The 22,787-nt window shown below is 36.6% G+C and overlaps 1 protein-coding gene across 5 annotated transcripts in view; it reads left to right on the top strand.

Moving 5' to 3' along the window:
- Positions 1-22,787, top strand: part of BTBD8 (BTB domain containing 8) — a 102,221-nt gene that overhangs the window by 22,697 nt on the left and 56,737 nt on the right. For 4 of the 5 annotated variants that reach the window (XM_078072762.1, XM_078072761.1, XM_078072764.1 and 1 more), the window contains 2 exons: positions 1,811-2,046; positions 6,844-6,961. In XM_078072762.1, the coding sequence (XP_077928888.1) occupies positions 1,811-2,046; positions 6,844-6,961 (354 nt within the window). Of the gene's footprint in view, positions 1-1,810; positions 2,047-3,921; positions 3,939-6,843; positions 6,962-22,787 lie in introns of those variants that run through there. The other variant, XM_078072765.1, reaches the window with a different exon arrangement.

Here is a 22,787-nt window from a genome sequence, read left to right as displayed (position 1 = left end):
TGAGGACTGACTTTTCCATTTCTGCAGAAAAGTAGTTGAATTTTGATAGATACTGCATTGAATAGAATCTGTAGAGCAATTCAGAGAGTATTGCCATCTTAATAATCTTAAATCATCTAGAATGTGTTTCCCTTTATATAATTGCTTGCAGCATTGTTTTATAGCTTTGAATGTATAAGTGTTATGCTTTTTTTGTGAAATATATTCTTAAGTATTTTATTTTTTTGATGTTATTGTAAATGGTACTATGTTCTAATTTCCTTTTAGACTGTTGATTTCTAGTATTTAGAAATACAGTTGATTTTGCATATTGATCTTGTATCCTGCAACCTTGTAGAACTTGTTTAACAAATAGGTTTTGGGGTGGGTTTCCAAGGATTTCTATATACAAGTTTGTCATTTGTAAATAGAGATAGCTTTAGTTATTCCTTTCCAATCCAGATGCCTTTTATTTCTTTTTCTTGCCTAATCCCCTGGCTAGAGCCTCCAGTTAAATGTTGAATAGAAGTAGTGAGAACAGGCAGGCATCCTTTCTGATCTGAGAAGGAAAGTTTTCAGTCTTGTACCATTAAATATGATGTTAGCTGTGGGTTTTTCATAGATGTTCTTAATCAGGTTGAGGACATTCCTTCTATTCCAAGTTTTTTGAGTGTTTCATCATGACAGGTGTTGGATTTTGTCAAATGCTTTTTCTGCATCTATTGAGGTGATCATGTGGTTTTTGTCCTGTTGATATGGTGTCTTAGTCCTACTAAGAGGACTAAATTTAAAAGGTTTTATGATGTCTTTGGGCTGCTCTAAAAAAATACTACAGACTGGATGGCTTATAAACAACAAAAATTTATTTCTCACAGTTCTGGAGTGTGGAAGTCCAAGACCAGAGTGCCAGCATGGTAGGATTCTGGTGAAGACCCTATTCCGGGTTGTAGATGCTGACTTCTCACTGTGCCCTCACATGGTGGAAGGAGGTGAGGGATCTTTTGGGAGCCTCTTTTATAAGGGCACTAATCCCATTCATGAGGGCTCCACCTAAGTAACCTCTCAAAGGCCTCACCTCCTACCTTATATCACACTGGGCTTTAGGTTTCAACATACAAATTTTGAGGGTCTACAAACATTCAGATGATAGCATGTGATGTATAACATTGATTTTCATTTGTTTAGCTACCCTTGAATTCCTGAGATAAACCCCAGTTGGTCATGGTTTATAATCCTTTTATATGTTGCTAGATTCAGTTTGCTATTACTTTGCTAAGGAATTTTTTTTTCATCTATATTAATAAGAAATATTAGTCTATGGTTTTCTTTTCTTATGGTGTCTTTGTCTGCTTTTGTATCAGGATAGTAATGGCCTCAGAATGTGTTAAGAAGTGTTCTGTTTTCTATTTTTTGGAAAAGTTTGTGAAGGATTGGTGTCATTTCTTTAAACATTTGGTAGGTTCACCCGTGAAGCCACCTGTCCTGGATTTATGTTGTAGGAAGTTTTTGATTACTAATTCAATCTCTGTAGTTGGTATAGGTCTGCTCAGATACTGTTTCTTCTTAAGTCAGGTGGTAGTGTGTGTCTTTCTAAGAATTGTCCATTTTATCTAGGTTATCTAGTTTGATGGCATTGTATATTCCTTTCTAACATTAAAATATGTCATAGACTACGTTTAAAACTTTCTGCTATTTGAGATCTTTTTCCAGTTAGTCCAGATAAAAATGGTTTTAAAATTATATAGTTGTATTATATGAAAGTAGCACTTGGGAAACTAGCTTTTAAGAATCACCAACATTATTTTCATTAATATTTTACATTTTCTTTTAGAATTGTATATTCATCAAACAGAAGCCTAAAAAACTATGAAGAGGAAATTCTTAGGAAAAAGATAGTAGAGAAGGGAGTACCACAAAAGAGACATAACTTCAGCTTTGGAAAGTGCACCGACAATGATGGAAGATCATCTGTAGAGTTCTTAGATAAAAAGTCATCTCCTTGTTCTCTTCTGAAGCATGAAGTTCCAGAGGATATCAGTGATGGAGAGGACAATTTAATTTCCACTGGTGAGGCTTTTTTTTAGTGGATTTTTATACATTTTAATGCCATGAAAGTAACTATATTCTGATACAATTGGAGAAAAACGTACTTCAAAAATCAGTTCTACTGATTTCTTTTTTATAGGTAAATGAAATAAAAGTAATTGAAAGTAAATGTAATAAAAGTAAGTGAAAGCAAATTTTTTATGGGTAAGTGAAAGTAATACTATAGTCAACTCCTAGTTTTCCCAAGCAATTGGAGATGGGGTTATTATGAATAAATTCACAGTTCTCCTCTTAAGCCTCCACATGTCATCATCCTTATTTTGATCCACACCAATAGAAGCTTTAGCAGACTATAGATTCAGTTCTGTTATAACACAATATATGTATTACTTAAAAAAACATGCAGCATAAAAATCATTATATTTTGTCATGACACAAAAAAATTACAATTTTGTTGTGACACATTTTAAAAAGATAGAAATCTAATAAAAATGGTATGGTTTTACACATGTTGAGTTGTTAAGAAATACCTAAATACTACAATAAATATGGTAATTGACCTTGAAAAAGAACTTAAATTTGTTTGTGGAAGTGGGTGTCAGAAGGGTTGCAGCTTGTGAACTATTGTGAATTGGCAGAAGGATGATGTTAAGGACATAGGAGTAAGTATAGATAGGTTAAAGTATAGATGATACAGAGATACAGTAATGGTAGATATTCTAACAGGAAACTTGAGATCTCTGGTCTATTTATTATTTACAGAGCATCTTAGTGCAAGTTCCCAACCTCCAGTCCCCACAAGGTTCAGTGGTGAGGGCCTGATGTTACCCTGCATGTAAAGTGGGATTGCACCATAAGAGAGGAACACCAAAATTAGGAGACTTTCATAGGCTGCTGGCAGATCTGATAGAGATAGAGAGAGGGAAATAGAGTAGGAGGGAGGGGTCTTTACTTTGGAAGGTAAATAAATCTTCCCTGGTGAAGAGAGAGGAAGGTAGCTTCACCACCCTGGAGTATAGGGAAATGGTTTTGAGGGGAAGAAAATCTGTAAATATTTCTGGAACCTCACAGTATCTCTAGCCTCCAAGGCATGTTTGTTCTTTAATCATTCTTTATCCAGATTTTCCAGCGCTCTGCCCAGAAAAGTATGCTCTGCCTCAGACCATACAGAAACACAAAATATTCATTGAAAATGGTCTCCTAACAGTTGGTTATCTGCAATCAGATGGAAATTTGTAACACCAGATATGGAGGATGTAGGTCATAACATATGCAGTGAACTGAGGTATCTGGTAGATGTTTAAGGTGTTTGTGTATGTTTTATGTATTCTTACATGGTTCCGTTCAGGTGGGTGCAGTTTTTTTTGCAGTGACCTAGTATTTCTTGTGAATGAGCTGCAAGGAAGTGAAATGCACGTAAGCAAATGAAAATTTCACATCATGTTCAAATTGTTCCCTAATATATCAGTTGTGTTAGATCGAACTGGTATTTTAAAAACAAGCATTGTAGCAGAATTGAATGTATATGAAAGTATCTGTTAACTGAAAGATTTTATTATTGATATTTAGTACAACAATAATAATAACCAAACTGACTTAAGCCCACTTAGAATCCTTGTATGTACGTTAACAGTATCTAACTATGGTGAATGAATGAATGGATGTCTCTTCTAAGCTTTGAGGTAGATCCATTCGTATAGTTTATCTCATTTGGTCTCAGATAACTCTAAGAAGCAAGTAGCTGTAGGCTGATTTTTACAGATGAGAACTCTAAGTATAAGGGACTTTATCAAGGCCACACAGGTATAGCAGTTGGCCAAGCTGATATTTAGTACCCATTTTTCCTGTCTCTCATCTAGAGTTCTGCCACAGTCCCACAGCAGCCCATTAAAGTGGCCAAACACATTGCGGATGTAAGTGAAAAGAGCTCATTTACCCCTCAACCCCCTGTCTTTTAACTACTTTCTCCATTCCTCCATGGAAACCCCCATGTTTACCAGTTTATCAGATACTTGTTGTCCGAATCTTACTAACTTCTTTGCAAGCTTTCCTACTGTCAATGTCACCTTCCTTGAAACTTCCTGTGTTCTATGACCCCGTGCTCCCCAATGATACATAACCCCCTAGAGGGCAAACACATATGGAATGAATCTGTACTCCAGGCACAAGGGATACAAAGTGAATGGCGTTTACATCCATCAGGTCCTACACACAACAGGAAGTTAGCGCCTTATTTAAGTAAGCTCTACACCCAACATTGGGCTTGGACTCATAACCCTAAAATCAAGAGTCTCATGCTTCTCTAACTGAGCCAGCCAGGTGCCCCTCTCTTAAATATTTTAAATACTTCTCTTCTTTATCCTCCTACCATTTCTTAATTTCAGGTCTTTGCAATTTTTCTTGAGCATCTGCACCCCAGCTAGTTGCCAGGCCTCTCATTGTGCCACCCTCCATTTATACTGTGTAGAACAATATTTGTTAACTGCAGGTCTGATCACGGCACTCCCCTTATTAAAATTCTTCAATTGTTTCCCATAGCCTTAATATAAATCCCAGGTTCTTTCCAGTGACATAAGGAAATTTGTGAACTGGCTCTTGCCTAGAACTCTGCTGCTTCTTCTCTTCACAATGGCCTCCCACCCTTTGAGCTCTAGTCTTACTGAATTATTTGGCGTTTCCCCCAAAGAACTGTATTCTTGCACTTGCTGTTTGTTCCTGGAATGCCATTCTAATTATCACATATTTTTTAAAGATTTTATTTTTAAGTAATCTCTACACTCAGCATGGGGCTTGAACTCACAACCCTGAGATCAAGAATCACATGCTCTGCTGACTGAGCCAGCCAGGTGCCCCCTAATTATCACATTTTTAAATGGAATATTGATTTTGCATTAGGTTTTGAATGTTTAAGAGTGAACAAAACAGAGTTCCTGTCGTGCAGTCTAGGAGGAGATATAGTCAGATGGATTATGCACAGAGTGTGATGAGGACACAGATAAGGCACATTTTACCTGGACTTAGCATCCAGAGAAAGCTACATGAAGGGAGTGATGTCTGAGTTGAATCTCAGGGAAAAAAGCAGGAGTTAACCAGGCAAAAAGAATTTAGGGGAGAAGTATTCCAGGTAAAGGAAACAACATGCTTAGAGGCAGAGAGAGCTCAGGCACATAGCAAATTTTAAAGACTGGAAATAGTTTATTGTGGGACTAGGGTGGAGTAGGGGACAAGAATGGTTACAGTGAGAGATGAGCCTGGAGATATAATCAAAGCCAGATTATTGAAAGCCTTATATAAAGGATGACCTTATTTCTTATTGTCCAAATTGGGATACTTTTGAAAGAGTAAAAAGTGCAGAATTATTATTGTGGTCAATAATTATTCTGGGGCAACAGGCATTAACTGGGACTGTCCCAGGCAAACCAAGACATGTGGTCACCTTCCTTATAAGCCATTTTGGAGAGTTTGGGTGGTACTATTTGGCAGGCTTCTGGAGTATAAGCAGAACAAGATTAGGGTAAAGTGGAATGAAGACTTGAGCTTGAGGAACATTGAGTTTGGGATTTCTCTGACGGTGGGTTTTTTTCTTCGGCCACTTCTGACACCAAAATGTGTGTGTGTTTTTTCCCCCCACACCAACTAATTCTCCAATATCAATTGGGTATCCAGCAATTCAATTCTGACACTAAGGTTTATCCTGTTATGCAAGGTAATAGTCATATGCACAGTCTTCCCCCTGTCATCCTGCCTTGGACAGTTGTGGCCCTCCAGGCTCGGAGAGCTCAGGCTAGTCCCCAACCACCTGCATAGTGAGGAGCTGGGTGTTGTGGGGCCTGGTAAATCATTGTAAGACTGGCTTTTACTATTTAAAAAAATGGAGAGAGCCATATGGTTTTGAACTGAGATGGCTCATGATTTGGATTATATTTTTAAAACATGCCTCTGTTGGGCTCAAGAGTGGTAGATGTGTTGGGAAGTTATTGCAGAGATCTAGGTGCAAGATGATAGTGGCTTAGACTGGGGTGGTAGCCATGGAGATACTGAGTCGTGGTTGGATTCTGGATCTCTCTTGATATCAGAGCCAATGATGACATTGTGGTTTATAAATATATAAATTTATAAATTTGTAAATTTGGTTGGTGGGAATCTGTCCCCAGTGACGGATTCTCACCAGATGTATTGACTAAAGTTTCTGGACTGACAAAGCTATGATATACAGTGCAGTAATTTTTAAAATATAAACATGTTTTATATTTCACTTCTCACTTTCTGAATGGTGAATCTTTTGAAGTAGAGATACTTTTAAAAATATTTATTTTCTTTATTTTTCTATACTGTATATAGTACTAAACTCATAGTAAGTGCTCCATAAATCCCATTTTAGTTGATTTTAGTTGAATATATATTGGCTCAAATGTCATTTTCATTTTCACCAAAAACTCATGAACAGGAATAGGAAGGTAATGAAAAAGGGTATCAAAATTGGAAAATTTTCTAACTTCCTATGTCAGACATTCATTCAGTGGCTTCAATTTTGGTGTATAATTTTGTGATAATATTACCTATATTTAACTATAAATCTGTATTGAAAGGTATATTTATATTTAAATTAAGTTGAAATTTATTTTTCAAAGCAAGATAGAGATGATTTTAATATTGTTTTATTTTGAATTTACTAGTTAAATATTGTAGTTACTATTGCTCTCTCTTGGTAGCTAATCAAGATAACTGTGGAAAAACCTTTAGTAATATTAAAACACAAAATTTTTGGATATTTATAATAAAGAAACTACTTTTTAGTTTTGTTTTTCTCTTTTAAAGATAATTATGACTTGGATCCTGCATCTGAATTAGGAGAAGATTTATTGAAACTTTACGTGAAACATTGTTGCCCAGATATTGATATTTATGTTGATGGAAAAAGTTTTAAAGCTCACAGGTAAATAGGCACTTGACTGATTTGGTGTCTTGGTTGTGAAAGTAAAGTTTAAAAGCATGGCTGTCTCTTCCTAGCACAGTGGTTTTCAAGCTCTGATTCACAAAAGTCACAGGGGTTCATGGTGATGCCTCAGGGGACCCGTGACAGGGGAAGGGGTTGGACATCAGGCAGGGTTTTCTGCCTGCAGGTTCAGCCAGGCTCACATGCCCCCTTCCAGACATGTGCACATGTTTCAACCAGAGCAGATCTCTGCTTTGTATTAGGTGTGAACCTAAGATTTCATTAGAAGAAAATATTCTGTTGCTAAAATAGGTTTGAAAGCCACTGTCACAGAAAATATAATTAAATGCAGTTTTTAATTTCACAGGCATTATAGTATTGAAAATGATTATTTCTACATGAATGACATGTATTTTCTCTAGTTGCATTTTGGCTCAAAGTCTTTGATTCAGAATAGATATTCTTATGAATAGCATTGATTAGAAGGCTTAATATTTCAATGTACTTTTTAAAAGCCATTATTATGCTTTAGAATTGGGTTGCTTAGACATTCTAGGCTTTTAGATTTCAAATTAAAGCCTGTTCTTTTTTGCAAGTAACTAAAATCTGCTTCAAAGAAGAAAAAATTTTAATAAATACAGATTTTCTTTTGGAACTCAAGGGAAAGAAATACAGCTGGGCCTCACAATGGACAAGAAATGGAACCAGAAGACTGAGGAACCCAGTGTTTTTCCTCCCTCTCTTTGTGTTTCAGATAGAATGTTGATAAGTTATTCTGGTGCTCCTGAAGAGGAAGAACCAGGTTATTTGCAATGGCAAGAACCAGTCTTCTAGGTTCAAGGATACACAATCTTAGTGAAATTAGCAATGGGTTTAGATTACAGGAATCTACCATGCCAAAACTAGTGATGTTCGTGCTCTCAAAAATCATGTTGGCTTTGCCAGTTAATTGACAGCAGTACATTGCTAAACTCTAGGATTACTAGTTTCAGTCAGACTATTTACCATTCAGAATTTGAGTTTTTCTCTTGGGAACATGTATTTTGTAATTATAAGTACATATGCACATTTTTCTAATTTTTATGAAATCTGTATTACATATAGTAAAATACAGGGTGTAATACAGATTTATTAATATATATTCCATATCATGGATATATATTTCCCAAATCGTGTGTATGTGTGTTTCTTTGCTTCTTTGATTCTTTTTTTGGGGGGGGGTGGGCAATGCAATTTTATTTTATAAATTAATTTTATTTTGTGTTCTGGTTTTTCTTGAAACCACAGGGGCATTGTACCAAAGTTTTACTTATAGAGCCCTAAGGTTATTGTCATACAGGGAAAGCAAGACCTTGTGATCATTTGCAATATATCCTCAAACAGTGTCTATATTTGGCCTCTCTGTGTGCTGCCTGAGAGTGGACTATGTTTTAGGAGCTGGATCTAGAATATTAGGTTTGTATTCCAGGAGAGTTCTTGCTCACATGTCTGGTTTATTTTGTTCACCTAGCAATAAAAAATAACTATATATTAACTAGAAAGGTAATTTCCTGAGCATATATTCTAAGAAGATCTGTCTTAAGTTTTTCTACTTTGTTAGTACACTTATATGAGTTACAGTGGCAAAACCTAAATCTCAAGATTATCTTCCTAGTCCAAACTTAAATAACTCTCTGTTTAGTACATAATAATTTTATTATTCAATTTAAGGAATATTTTGTCAGTAGTTCGGAAGATATACATTCATGTCATGTAGTTTAGAGCCCAGCATCAGAACTTTCTGAATTACTTCTGTTCTAAATGATCAGTGTCAGCATTTATCCTAGTGATGTGGCTAAAAATCCATTTGTGATATGGCTGTTTTAATTTTTAAATTATAGGGACTCATCTATTGAAAGATCAATGCGAGTACTCATAAATACCAGAATTTATGATCAGAATTACATTCACATTAGGGCTCTATTTTATAACCGCTTAGTTTGCTAGCTTAATAGGTCCAAATTGCTGTGGTAATGAGGTAGTTTCTTCTTTTCTTGAGTCCCGTCTTTCTCTCATGCTCTCTCTTCATGAACGTCCCTGATACCTGGTTCTTCCAAGATTATGTCTCCGGTTGCTAGTTGCTCTGTCCAGTCTTTATCTTGATTCCCAGCTTAATGCCTGGAGTCCTTGATATGCTGCAGTACAGTCTGATGTCAGTCACTTGCTTGTGGTGGCACAATTAAACCAAAGAAGTTATTTTATAACAGAGTGGTTAAAAGTGTGTGAACTGTGTGTGGAGCCTTTCTGCCTGGGTTTGAATTCTAGCCCTACCATCTTTTAGCTCTGTGAATTTGGGCAGTTTAACCATTCTGTGCTTTAACATCCTTATCAAACATGGGTATTCTCAAAGTACTCATCTCACAGGGTGACTATGAGGATTAAATTACTTTAAAGGACTATATAGGTGTTTGCTATAATCATCCAGGCAATAGGCCTTTGATGATAAGCTTTTGTGTAGATGGTAGCAACAACCTGTAATCACTTATGTGGGGCAAGCAGAGAAATATGGTTTGAATCACTTGCATTTCCCCCCAATCCAAAGATGGGATAGCAGTATGCCTCCAGGTAAAGTCACATTTACTTTACTCTTCTCCATCTACATAGGCCTTTTCCCCTCTGAAGCATATTCTTCACTCTTCCCACATCTTTGTCCTTGTCTATCTCCAATACTTCTACTTAAAGGAGAAATGAAGAGAGCTCTTTTTATTTGTGGGGGGGGGGGTTATAATAAAAGGAGGACCCCTTAGAGTTCATTGATCCTGTTAGTTATGTTACTCCTTTTCTGAGTATTGCTTCCTGGGACACTACTATACATTACCCTCTTTTGTAGACCTCTGTAACATTACTTTCCTGCCTGAATTGCTTTCAATCACCAGATGAATACCATCTGGATATTGTACATTTCAGTTTTCCTTTATTTCCTCCTGTCATCTTCAGCCTACCCCTAAGTTTGTACCTGGTGCAGTCTATTGCGGATCTCACATTTTATGGCATTATTTATTATTGTAGTGTTTCCTGAGAGAAATTGTGAATCTGTTAAATTTTTAAGATAGTCTGTTTGTTGTACTTCTGTGTTCCATAATTAAGATTTTTGGGGGGCTGCTTTATTGAAAAAGCATGGCAGTGATTCCTGATTTTAGCTTTGACACTCAATCTGATAGCCTTTCCAAAATACCTTTCTTTTTTTTTTTCTTTCCAAAATACCTTTCATTTCAGTGTCTGATATTATACCATTAGGCTTTCATTCATTAAGTTAAAGTGTTCAACTCCCCTTTAAAATGTAGTTTTTTTCTGAATATTTAGCAAATTGACACTCAGGAGGTCAATGTTCTAGTTTGTGCCATAGTATTAATCAGTTATATGTTCAGCTGAAAGCTTTTTCAGGAATGTATAGTTTAGTAATTCAGAAGTCAGTCTTTCTGGGTTTAGATTCTGACTCCACCGTTTATGGAATCGTTGAGAAGTTGCTTAGTGTCTTCAAGTCTCAATTTCTTTATCTATGAAAAGAATAATAGTAATTATAGCATAGGATGGCTGTGAGGATTGAATCAGGTAATAAACACAAAACACAATAGCTGGCACGCTATAAGCTTTCAATAAATGTTAGTTGCTATAAATATGTATTAGGTATCTGGAAGAGAGACACATTGTTACCTGTTGTACCTGATTTTATAGTGGAGTTTCGCAAACTATGGCTCAAATCTGGTCACTGCCCTCTTTTTATATAGAACAACAAAAAGACAAGCATATGCAACAGTAACCTGTAAAGCCTGATATTTATATCTGATATTTATTATCTGTCCCTTTATAGAAAAAGTTTGCTCTCTTACTCGGGATTTGCCAGGAAGATTGCCAGGAAGCCTTAATGAAATAATGATAATAAAATTCCAAATTACCATGCAATAAAGTGAGTCACTACCATCTTAGTATTAATTACTTTGTTAGTGATAAATGGTCAACCCTGTCCACTTGTGAGGTTTGATGTGGTAATAATAGAGGGGAAAGAGATAAAATTCCTTGGTGCCACAGGTCTTTGAGAGATGTCGCAGTGGGGAACCAAAGCTGAAGGCTCTGGGTGCCTGAAAGGAAACAAACCACCTGCAGTAGAAGCTCCTTAACTGAACTTGACTAAAACTGCTCTTCAGATATTCTCTATAGAACATGCTAACAGCACAGTACGCAGAACTGTGAAAGCTTAGGAGGCCCTTCTCTAGTGTACTTACACTTTTTCGGTCCTGTCATTGAGTTTGTGTCTTCCAAAGGTCACTTGGGTTGTTCCCAAACCTATTTAATGCCATTTAACTTCTTATTTTCACAGCATAACTCAATGAAATATCAAATAAACCAATGACACAAGAAGTATGAAAGAGTTATTGTGGGGCGCCTGGGTAACACAGTTAAGTGTCTGACTCTTCATTTTGGCTCAGGTCATGATCTCAGGGTCACAGGATCAAGCCAAGTCAGGCTTCACACTCAGCAGGGAGTCTGCTTGAGATTCTCTCTCCCTCTCCCGCTCGTGCTCTCTCTCTCTAAAATAGGTAAATAAATCTTTAAAAAAATTACTTAAAAAAAAAAGTTATCATTCCAGTGGAAACTAAAGTGATGGGAAGATCTAATAAAAAAGGCACACTTTAAAAAATTGCTATTGAATTTAGTATAGATGAACAATATAAAAGTTTGAGGGGAAATTATAAAAATCTAAAATGATTCTATACTTCAGTTGCTTCGCAAAAGTTTTAGATTTCATTCTTCATTTTAGAGAAATTTGAATTAGAAATTATAGATGTATATATATGTATAGCTTTTGTGAGAAATAAGAGGCTCTAGTCAGTGAACTCACATTAAAAAAGGGATTGGCCTACGGTGAAAGATTGTGAATGAATGCATATGCATTGTTTTTTTTTTAATAATTGGCAGGTGTTTTATTGAGATATGGTTTTTGGAAGTGGAAGAAACGTTCTAACTGGTCTTCAGGTACATTTGTCAGTGATTGGTTGGCTACAAGCGAGTAAGCAAACAGTTTGGAGAATTTCAAAAGAGAAAGGATTGTTCAGTGTTAGGGGTAGAGAGTTTTTTTTGAGACTGCTTATTCCCTGCAAGAAGTTAGGGTCATTATCAAGTGGATACTGGTAGTGTTCTCCCCATAAAGAGTATGGAAGTTTTTTAGCATACTTCCACCTATATAATTTGGAATTTCTGGAGTTGTTTTAATGCTCAGTAAAATGATTTTTTTTTTTTAACTGAAGTTATAGTTGACATATATTAGTTTCAAGTGCATAACAGTGATTTGACAACTTATACATTATGCAATGTTCACCACAATAAATATAGTTACCACTGTCCCCATACACAGTTATTACAATATTACTGACTATATTTCCTATGCTGTCCTTTTCCATATTTATATTTTTAAAAGATTTTATTTATTTATTTGACCGATAGACACATAGTGAGAGAGGGAACACAAGCAGGGGGAGTTGGAGAGGGAGAAGCAGGCTTCCTGCCCAGCAGGGAGCCTGATGTGGGGCTCGATTCCAGGACCCTGGAACCATGACCTGAGCCGAAGGCAGATGCTTAACGACTGAGCCACCCACGTGCCCCTCCATATTTATTTTTAAGTTATTATAAAATGATTATGATATACACAAATAATTTTTTAAATTCTCTCAATTTTTTTGATTAACCAAAAACTGTCAGTTCTAAAGAGGGCATCCATTACACTTTGCAAATAATTTTTTAACTTAGGAAAGGCTAATCTTATGAAAGCTGTAATCAATGGATGTCAAGATGGATGTCTTAAGAAAAAGCTCTTAAAGTTTATGTTCTCTAAGATGTTTGTAAAGAAGTGCAATGGGTATAGTCACAGCTCTATAAAAAGTTTGGATTCACTACCCTGGGTTTAACCTTTATTTAGTTATATAGAATTAAAAGTTTAAAAAGTATTCTTGGGGCAAGAGTACTTAAAAAAAATAAATAAATAAACAGTCCTAGTAAAAAGTTCCTTCTTTAGAGCCTCTCTGAGTAATCCAGGCCATTATTCTGCCTGGAGTAGTGAATCTAGTTCAGCTAACATCAGGAAGTATTGAATAGCAAGCAATGTACTAAAGCAAGAGCAAGGGGGAAATTAGGGCATTTTGACAGAGCCAGAAGCAGCCTTGTCAGTTGAGATTAAATTTAATCGAAAGGAGAAAATGGTTTTTGGCATATTGAAAAATGAAAAATCTGGCAAAGATTTTTAATACACCATGCCATTTACAGCACTTTTTTTTAAATGTGGGCTCCACGCCCAGCGTAGAGCCCAACATGGGGCTTGAACTCACGACCCTGAGATCAAGACCTGAGCTGAGATCCAGAGTCAGATGCTTAACTGACTGAGCCACCCAGGCGCCCCCGACAGCATTATTTTTTTTAAACTGAGGCTTGTATCCTTATTAAGTAGGAATGTTTTCTAAGTTTCTGTCCTAAAGTCAGGACAATTATTTAAGTCTCAGATGCTTTTAATCTTACTTAAATGGAAATAGCATGCTGTGTTAGTGCAAATCTTCAGAGAAGCAGACATGAGGATGGAGGTTAGACTTGCAAGAAATGTGTTAGGGTAAACGCATGTGAGAGAACATGGAAAGGAATCCAGAGGTGACTGAAGGAGCTGTCAAACTGCAGTATTGATCTGACCGTGATGGAAGGAGAAGAGGAAAGAAGGAAGCTTGAGTAGTAGCTTCTTAGGCTGCAGTGCAGTTCTGAGGAAAATCAGCAGACTGTTAGAAAGTCCCCAGGCCAAAGTCACCCATCAGAAAAGGCCCTATCTCTCTGAAATAGGCCTGCCTAGTGTCTCTGATGTGCTCGTCACTGGCAGGGAACAGCCTGTGAGAAAGTGGCCTTGGGACCCATGTGGTACTGAATGCAGAGTGCTCTACTGGGGCCACTGGTCAGTTATGCAGTCAAAGATCAGAGGCTGCCACACCTGGAAGTTATGACATGCTATATATTTATACAGGCATACCTTCTTCTATTGCATTTGGCTTTATTGTGCTTTGTAGATAGTATGGTTTTTGTTGTTGTTATTTTTTGCAAATTGAGGGTTCATGGCAACCCTGCAACAAACAAGTCTATCAGTGCCACTTTACCAACTGCATTTGCTGACTTCATGTCTCTGTGTCACAGTTTGATAATTTTTGCAATATTTCAAATTTTTTCTTTATTATATTTGTTGTGGTGACCTGTGATCAGTGATCTTTGATGTTATTATTGTAATTGTCCTGGGGTGCCACGAACTGCACCCATATAACATGGCCAACTTAATTGATACGTGTTATGTTTGTTCTGACTTCTTTCCCAGTCAGCCATTCCCTCGTCTTTCTCCCTCTCCTCAGACATCCCTATTCCCTGAGACACAACAGTATTGAAATTAGGCCAGTTAATAACCCTACAATGGACTCTTAAGTATTCAAGTGAAGGGAAGAGTTGCACATCTCTCACTTTAAATCAAAAGCTAGAAATAATTAAGCTTAGTGAGGAAGGCATGCTGAAAGCCAAGACAGGCTGAAAGCTAGGCCTCTTGTGCCAAACACTTAGCCAAGTTGTGAATGCCAAGGAAAAGTTCTTGAAGGAAATTAAAAGTACTACTTCAGTGAACAAACAAATGTTAAGCAAAACGGCCTTATTTTTGATATGGAGAAAGTTTTAGTGGTCTGGATGGAAGCTCAAACCAGCCATCACATTCCCTTAAGCCAAAGCCTAATTCAGAGCAAGGCCCTAACTTTCTTTAATTCTATGAAGACTAAAAGAGGTGAGGAAGCTGCAGAAGAAAATTTTGAAGCAAGCAGAGGTTGGTTCATGAGGTTGAAGGAAAGAAATTGCCTTCATAACATAAAAGTGCAAGGTGAAGCACCAAGTGCTGATGTAGAAGCTGCAGCAAGTTATGCAGAAGATCTAGCTAAGATAATTCATGAAGGTGGCTACACTAAACCACAGATTTTCACAGATTTTATTCTATTGGAAGAAGATGCAATTATATTTGCAAATGACATACCTGATAAAAGGTTAATATCCAAAATCTATAAAGAACTTATCAAATTCAACTCCAAAAAAACCCACAAATAATCCAGTTAAGAAATGGGCAGAAGACATGAATCGGCATTTTTCCAAAGACACAGATCGCTAATAGACACATAAAAAGATGCTCAACATCACTCATCATCAGGGAAATACAAATCAAAACTACAATGAGATTCCACTTCATACCTGTCAGAATAGCTAAAATTAACAGTACAGGAAACAGCAGATGTTGGTGAAGATGCGGAGAAAGGGAAACCCTCTTACACTCTTGGTTAAAATGCAAACTGGTGCAGCCACTCTGGAAGGCAGTATAGAGGTTCCTCAAAAAGTTAAAAATAGCGCTACTCTACGATCCAGCAATTGCACTACTAGGTATTTACCCAAAGGATACAAAGATACAGATTCGAAAGGGCACATGTGCCCCAATGTTTATGGCAGCATTATCAACTATAGCCAAATTATGGAAAGAGCCCAAATGTCCATTGACTGATGAATGGATAAAGAAGATGTGGTGTATATATACACAATGGAATATTACTCAGCCATCAAAAAGAATGAAAGCTTGCCATTTGCAACAACATGGATGGAGCTGGAGTGTTGTGCTAAGCGAAATAAGTCAGAGAAAGACAAATACCATATGATTTGACTCATATGTGGAATTTAAGAAGTGAAACAGGTGAACATAGGGGGGAAAAAAAGAGAGGTAAACCAGGAAAAGGCTCGTTTTAATTATAGAGAACAAACTGAGGATTACTAGAGGGGAGGTGGGTGGAGGATGGGTTAAATGGATGATGGATATTAAGGAGGGCACTTGTTGTGATGAGCACTGGGTTGTATATGTAAGTGATGAATCCCTAAATTCTACTCCTGAAACTAATATTATACTATATGTTAACTAATTGGAATTTAAATAAAAATTTGAGACTTAAAAAAAAAAAAGATGCAGTGCAATCTAGAACCTTCTGGGCTAGAGAGGAGAAGTCAGTGCCTGTCTTCAGAGCTACAAAGGACAGACTAACTCTCATTGAGACCTACTGCTCAGAAAAAAAGGTTTCTTTTAAAATATTGCTATTCATTGACAATGCACCTGATCACCCAGGAGCTCTGATGGAGATGTACAACCAGATTAATGTTGTTTTCATGCCTGCTAACACAACATGCCTCTCTCTCCCTCTCTCCCTCCCCACTCATGCGCACTTACTTGCTCTCTTTCTCTTAAAAAAAAAATGCTTTGTCTGCTAATTCCATCATCTCTTTCATTTCTGGGTCTGCTTCTGTTGACTGCTTTTTCTGCCTTTATAATTAACATTTGCTACTTCTTTAAATACCTAGAATTTTTTATTACATACTGGATGTTATATTGTTGAGTGTTTGAATTTTGTTGTCTAAAAGTGTTGAAGTATGTTTTAGCAGGTAATATAGTTATTGTGGATCAGCTTTATCTTTATGAGACTTGTTTTTAAATTTTGTTAAGGTGGATCTAGTGTTGCCTTTGCTCTAAATGTTATATAGCTCGTCTACTGGGATGTCACCCTTCTGGGAGCTTTCCTTAGTGCTCCAAGTATTCAATTCTGGCTGGAAGGAACTTGAATGTTGGCCAGCTCCCTGGCCTTTATTCTTTGCCTGGCTTCATGGAGCTTTACCCTATATATGTTAAGATTATATTCAGACAAAACCTAATTCCTCTAATTTCTGGAGCTCTTTTTCTCATAACTCCCTCTTCCATAGTGCTGTGTCTCATAAATTCCAGCTGACTCATCCTCCTGAAGCTCCTATATTAGTCTTCTGAGCTCAGTAAGACAACCAGGCTCTTCTTGTGTTTGTCCTCCCTATGCCATAATCTAGAAATTGTTTCTAGGAAGAAAAAGCATCATGACTGTAGGGCTTACCTCATTGGTTTTCCTTCTCTTAAGGATCAGTCCTGTACTTCCTTTTTCCCCCAGTGCCATATTTTATTCTTTTAATCACTTTTCTACTTGTTAATATAGAAAAGCTTTCATTTTTATTTTTTATTTTTTTTAAGATTTTATTTGAGAGAGAGAGAAAGAGCACAGCAGGGGGAGAGGCAGAGGGAGAGGGAGAAGCAGAGTACCTGCCAAGCAGGGAGCCCAATGTGGGACTTGATCCCAGCACCCTGGGATCATGACCTGAGCCGAAGGCAGATGCTTAACAACTGAGCCACCCAGGCGCCCCAGAAAAGCTATCTTTCAAAAGTGGAAGAAGAATCCCTAATTTTTTTCTTAATATACTTTATTTCTTAGAACAATTTTATTTTTTTATTTTATTTTTTTTAAGATTTTTTAAATTTATTTGACAGAGAGAGAGACAGCGAGAGAGGGAACACAAGCAGGGGGAGTGGGAGAGGGAGAAGCAGGCTTCCCGCGGAGCAGGGAGCCCGATGCGGGGCTTGATCCCAGGACCATGACCCGAGCCAAAGGCAGACGCCCAACGACTGAGCCACCCAGGCGCCCCTCTTAGAACAATTTTAAATTTACAGAAAAACTGGGAAGAGTACAGAGAATTCTCGTATGCCTCCACACTCAGTTCCCATATTATCAACATCTTATATATACATTTAGAATAGTACATTTGTTATAATTAATGAACCAACACTGAGACATTATTATTAACTAAAGTCCATAGTTTATTCAGAATTCTTTAGTTTTTGCCTGGTGTCCTTTATTCCCCTGGGGTCCCATCTGGGATGCCACATTACATTTAGTGGTCATGTCTCCTTAGGCTTCTCTTGGCTCTAACATCTTCATAGAATTTACTTGTTTTTGATGACCTTGACAGTTTGAGCTCTGGGCAAGTATTTTGTAGAAATGTTCCTCAATTGGAGTTTATCTGATTTTTTTCATCATTAAATAAGTTATAGGTTTTGGTGAGAAAGTTCAAAAGGATAAAATGTCATTCTTATTACATCATTTCATGGGTACATGTAATCATCATTAGACTTATCACTGTTTATGTTAACCTTGATCACCTGGCTAAGGTAGTTTTTGTTTGATTTTTGCACTGTAAAGTTATTCCCATCACCATCCCCAAAGTTACTTCCAACCCATCTCCCAATTGCACACTGTACTCTCTGGAAAGAAGTAACTGTATATAGTCCACACTTAAGGGATGGGAGTTATGGCTCACCTTCTTGAGGGAATAGTATGTATCTAAATTTTTTGGAATTCTTTTGCACAAGAAATTTGCCTCTTTCTCCCCATTTATTTATTCAGTCATATCTGTGTATCATCAGTATGGATTAATATTTATTTTGTACTTGGACTTATATTTTGTGCTTGGTTTGTACTTTTGCTTATTTTGTACTTTGGCTTATTTATTTTGTTGCTGAAATTGTTCCAGCTTTAGCTACAGGAGCTCTTTCAATTTGTTCTTATGTCCCTTTGACAATCCCCCACATCATTTTGTGTGTGTGTGTGTGTGTGTGTGTGTGTGTGTGTGTGGTATTTCCTTACTTTTTGACACTAAAAATGCTCTAAGCTCATCTGCCCTCGAACCAACCATTTCTCTAATGAACCCTGGTTCTTTTATTCTGATGGTATTAGAAACCAATATCTGGATACTGGGTGTGCTTGTTGCTGTTTCTTTTAGGTCACTCAGCTGACAGAGCAAAGAATATATATGTATATATATACACTAACCTGCATATATGCACATAGCTATAAATCTATATGAATCAATCTTTTTTTAAAGATTTTATTTATTTATTTGACACAGAGAGAGAGAGAGAGTGTGCACAAGCAGGGGGAGCAGCAGAGGGAGGGGGGAGAAGCAGGCTCCCCACTGAACAGGGAGCCCAGTGCAGGGCTTGATCCCAGGACCCTGAGATCATGACCTGAGCCGAAGGCAGATGCTTAACCAACTGAGCCACCCAGGCACCCCCTGAATCCATCTTTATATTAAACTAAATATAAATTCATATTGATGTCTCCAACACTAATCTGTCACCACATAGATCATCCTAGTCTACCCCCTTACTCATCTGTAATCTTCTATAGCAGTGACAAACTTGGCTTTCATCATCTAATATCTAGTACTTGATTCTTCAATTCCAGTATTCATGTGTAATGGTTTCAGAATTGTTAATCCCTGCTTCATGGGAAATAACTTCACCAACTTGAGTATAATGTTCCTTTGCCTTTTCTTATAGTCTATACTCATTTCCAAAGTTATTTAGGCCAGGACCTTTCTTTTCCAGTCCCTTCAGTGAGGTTATTTCATATATTTGTATGCAGTTAGATTCTTTTGTCACAGTCTTCGTTTCACCCTAGGGTCCCCTGACCTCCTCCAAAGTGTTTTTGTTTTAATTTATGTACATTAAGGTTCATTTGTGCTGTAAAGTTTTATGGGTTTTTATAAATGCATATTGTCCTACATCTACCATTACAGTATTATACAGAATAATTTCAACTAAAACTTCCCTGTAATTGATGCCCTCTCCAAATTTCTGGTAATTTTTTAAACTGTCTTCACAGTTTTAACTTTTCCAGAATGTCATATAATGCAATCAAACAGTATGTAGCCTTTTCAGACTGGTTTCTTTTGCTTAGCAATATGCATTTAAGTTTGTTTTTTTTAAAGATTTTATTTATTTATTTAACAGAAAGAGCACAAATAGGGGGAGCAGCAGGCAGAGGGAGAGGGAGAAGCAGGCTCCTTGCTGAGCAAGGAGCCCGATGCGGGGCTCGATCCCCGGACCCTGGGATCATGACCTGAGCCGAAGGCAGATGCTTAACCGACTGAGCCACCCAGGCACCCCTGCATTTAAGATTCATCCATATTTTTGTGTGGCTTGAGAGCTAATTCCTTTTTTTTATCACTGAGTAATATTCTGTTGTAAAGAATGTATCACAGTTTATTGATTCACCTATTGAGGGACATTATGGTTGCCTTAGACGTGGTGATTTTGAATAAAGTTGTTATAAACATTTATGTGCAAGTTTTTGATGGACATAATTTTCAGATCAGCTGGTTAAATACCCAGGAGTGTGATTGTCAGATCATATGGTAAGATTATGTTCAGCTTGGTAAGAAACTGCCAGACTATCTTTCGAAGTGGCTGTACCACTTGCATTTCTCTTTCTTTCTTTTTTTTCTTTCTTTTTCTTTCTTTCTTTCTTTCTTTCTCTTTCTTTTTCTTTCTTTTCTTTCTTTTTCTTCCTTCCTTCCTTCCTTCCTTTCCTTCCTTTCCATACCATGAGCGGGAGGTCAGGGAGGGGCAGAGGGAGAGAGAGAGAATCTTAAGCAGGCTCCATGCCCAGTGGGGGCCTGATGTGGGTCTCGATCTTACGACCCTGAAATCATGATCTGTGCCAAAATCAAGATTCAGTCACTCAACCGACTGAGCCACCTAGGCGCCCCCCACTTGTATTTCTACTAGCAGTGAGTGAGAGTTCCTTTTGGTCCTCATCTTCATCAGTAATTGATATTGTCACTTTTTGAAATTTCAGTCATTCTGTGTACTGGAATCTCATTTTCCTTTTTTTTTTTTTTTAACTTTTTAAAAATTTTAAGTAGGTTCCACGCCCAACATGGGGCTTGAACTCACAACCCTGAGATCAAGAGTCACATGCTCTACCGACCAAGCTAGCCAGGTGCCCTCATTTTACTTTTCCCTATTGACAGAGGATCTTGAGGATCTTTTCACATGATTATTTGCCATCTGTATATCATTGGGCGTTTTTTGTTCATATCATTTGCTCATTTTAAATTGGGTTGTTTGTTGTCAAATGTTGAGTTTTAAGAGTTCTTTATATTTTGGACAGAAGTCCTTTATCTGTGTGATTTGCAAATATTTCCTCCCCAAGCCTTGTCTTTTCATTCTCTTAGCAGTGTCTTCTACAGAGCAAAAGTTTTTAACTTTTTTGTTGAGTTAAAATTCTCATATTGTATTTGTTTCAGGTGTTCAACATTATCATTCAATATTTGTATACATAGTGATCACCACACTAAGTCTAATTACCATCCATCACCATACAAAGTTACAAAAAGATATTTTCCCTTATGATGAAAACTTTTAAGATTTATTTTTTTGGCAACTTTTGAATATACAATAAAATATTCCTGACTGTAGTTGCCAGGCTAAAGTTTTTAATTGTAATAGAATCCAACTTACCAGTTTTTTCTTTTATAGATTGTACTTTAATATTGTATCTAAATTCATCACTAAATCCAAGATCCTATGTTTTCTTCTGGAAGTTTAGGGTTTTGTATTTTATATTTAGACCTCTGATCAATTTTGAGTTAACTTTTGTGTAAGTTAAAGAGTTTTACTTTTTTGTGTGTGGATGTCAGATTGTTCTGGAACCATTTGTTGAAAAGACCATCCTTTCTTCACTGAATTGCCATGGTGCTTTTGTCAAAACTCAGTTAACTATATTAGTGTAGATCTATTTCTGGCCTCTGATCTGTGTGTCTCTTCTTTCAAAAATACATGCTGTCTTCAATACTATAACTATATAGTTTCTCTTGAAATCAGGTAGTTGGAATCCTCCAACTTTGTTCTTTTCCAGTTTTGTATTGGCTATTTTTGGTTCTTGCCTTTACATATAAATTTTATTTATTTTATTTTTTTAAAGATTTTATTTGAGATAGAGCGAGAATGAGTGAGAGAGAGAGAGAAAGAGTACACGTGTGCACAAAGTAGGGGGAGGGGCAGAGGGAGTGGGAGAAGCAGGCTCTCCACTGAGCCATCCCAGGACCCTGGGTTCATGACCTGAGCCGAAGGCAGACGCTTAACTAACTGAGCCACCCAGGTGCCTCCATATAAATTTTAGAATCACTTTGTCAATATGTACAAAATAGCTTTCTGAAATTTTGATTGGAATTGCCTAAATTTTTAAAATCACAAATTGGTGTTGAATTTTGTCAAATGCTTTTCTGCATCTGTTTCAGTGATCACAATTTTTCTCCTTTATTTTGTTAATGTGCTAAATTATATTGCTTGATTTTGAAATGTTAAAGCAATCTTACATTCCTATAATAATTTCAACTTGATTATGATATTTTATTCAATGTATTTATTGCTGGGTTCAGTTTGCTAATATTTTGTTGAATATATTTGCATCTATGTTTCTGAGAGAAGTCGACCCATAATTTTCCTTTTTTTGTAGTATCCTTGTTAAGTTTAGGTCTTGAGATTATGTTGACTTCATAAAATGAGTTGGAAAGTATTTCTTCTTGGTTTTTTTTTCTATTTTATTTGTATTTGATTTTTAATAAAAATTTATTTGAGGATGATTGATTTTATATCTTCCTTAAATGTTTGACTTTACTGGAGAAGTCATCTTGGCCTGTAATTTTCTTTGTTAAGTAGGTTTTATTTTTATTCTTTTTTTTTGCAGTTAAGTTTATTATGTTTAGAATTCACATATAATCAAAATCCAATTTGATGAGTTTTTTTGGTTTTTAAAAATTAAAAATTTTATTTTCACTGTAGTTATCATACAGTGTTATATTAATTTCAGGTGTACAATATAGTGATTCAACAATTCTGTATATTACTCAGTGCTCATCATGGTAAGTGTACTCTTAATCCCCCTCACCTACTTCATCCATCCTCCTCCCTTCCTCCCCTCTGGTAGCCATCTGTTTGTTCTCTATAGTTAAGAGTCTGCTTTTTGGTTTGTGTCTTTTTTTTTCCTTTGTTTTGTTTCTTAAATTCCACATATGAGTGGAATCATACAGTATTTGTCTTTCTCCAACTGGCTTATTTCAC

Source organism: Halichoerus grypus, chromosome 5 (assembly GCF_964656455.1).
Source record: "Halichoerus grypus chromosome 5, mHalGry1.hap1.1, whole genome shotgun sequence".
Taxonomy (NCBI): domain Eukaryota; kingdom Metazoa; phylum Chordata; class Mammalia; order Carnivora; family Phocidae; genus Halichoerus; species Halichoerus grypus.
The sequence above is the reverse complement of the archived record's forward strand: the minus strand, read 5'-3'. Positions and strand labels throughout refer to the sequence as shown.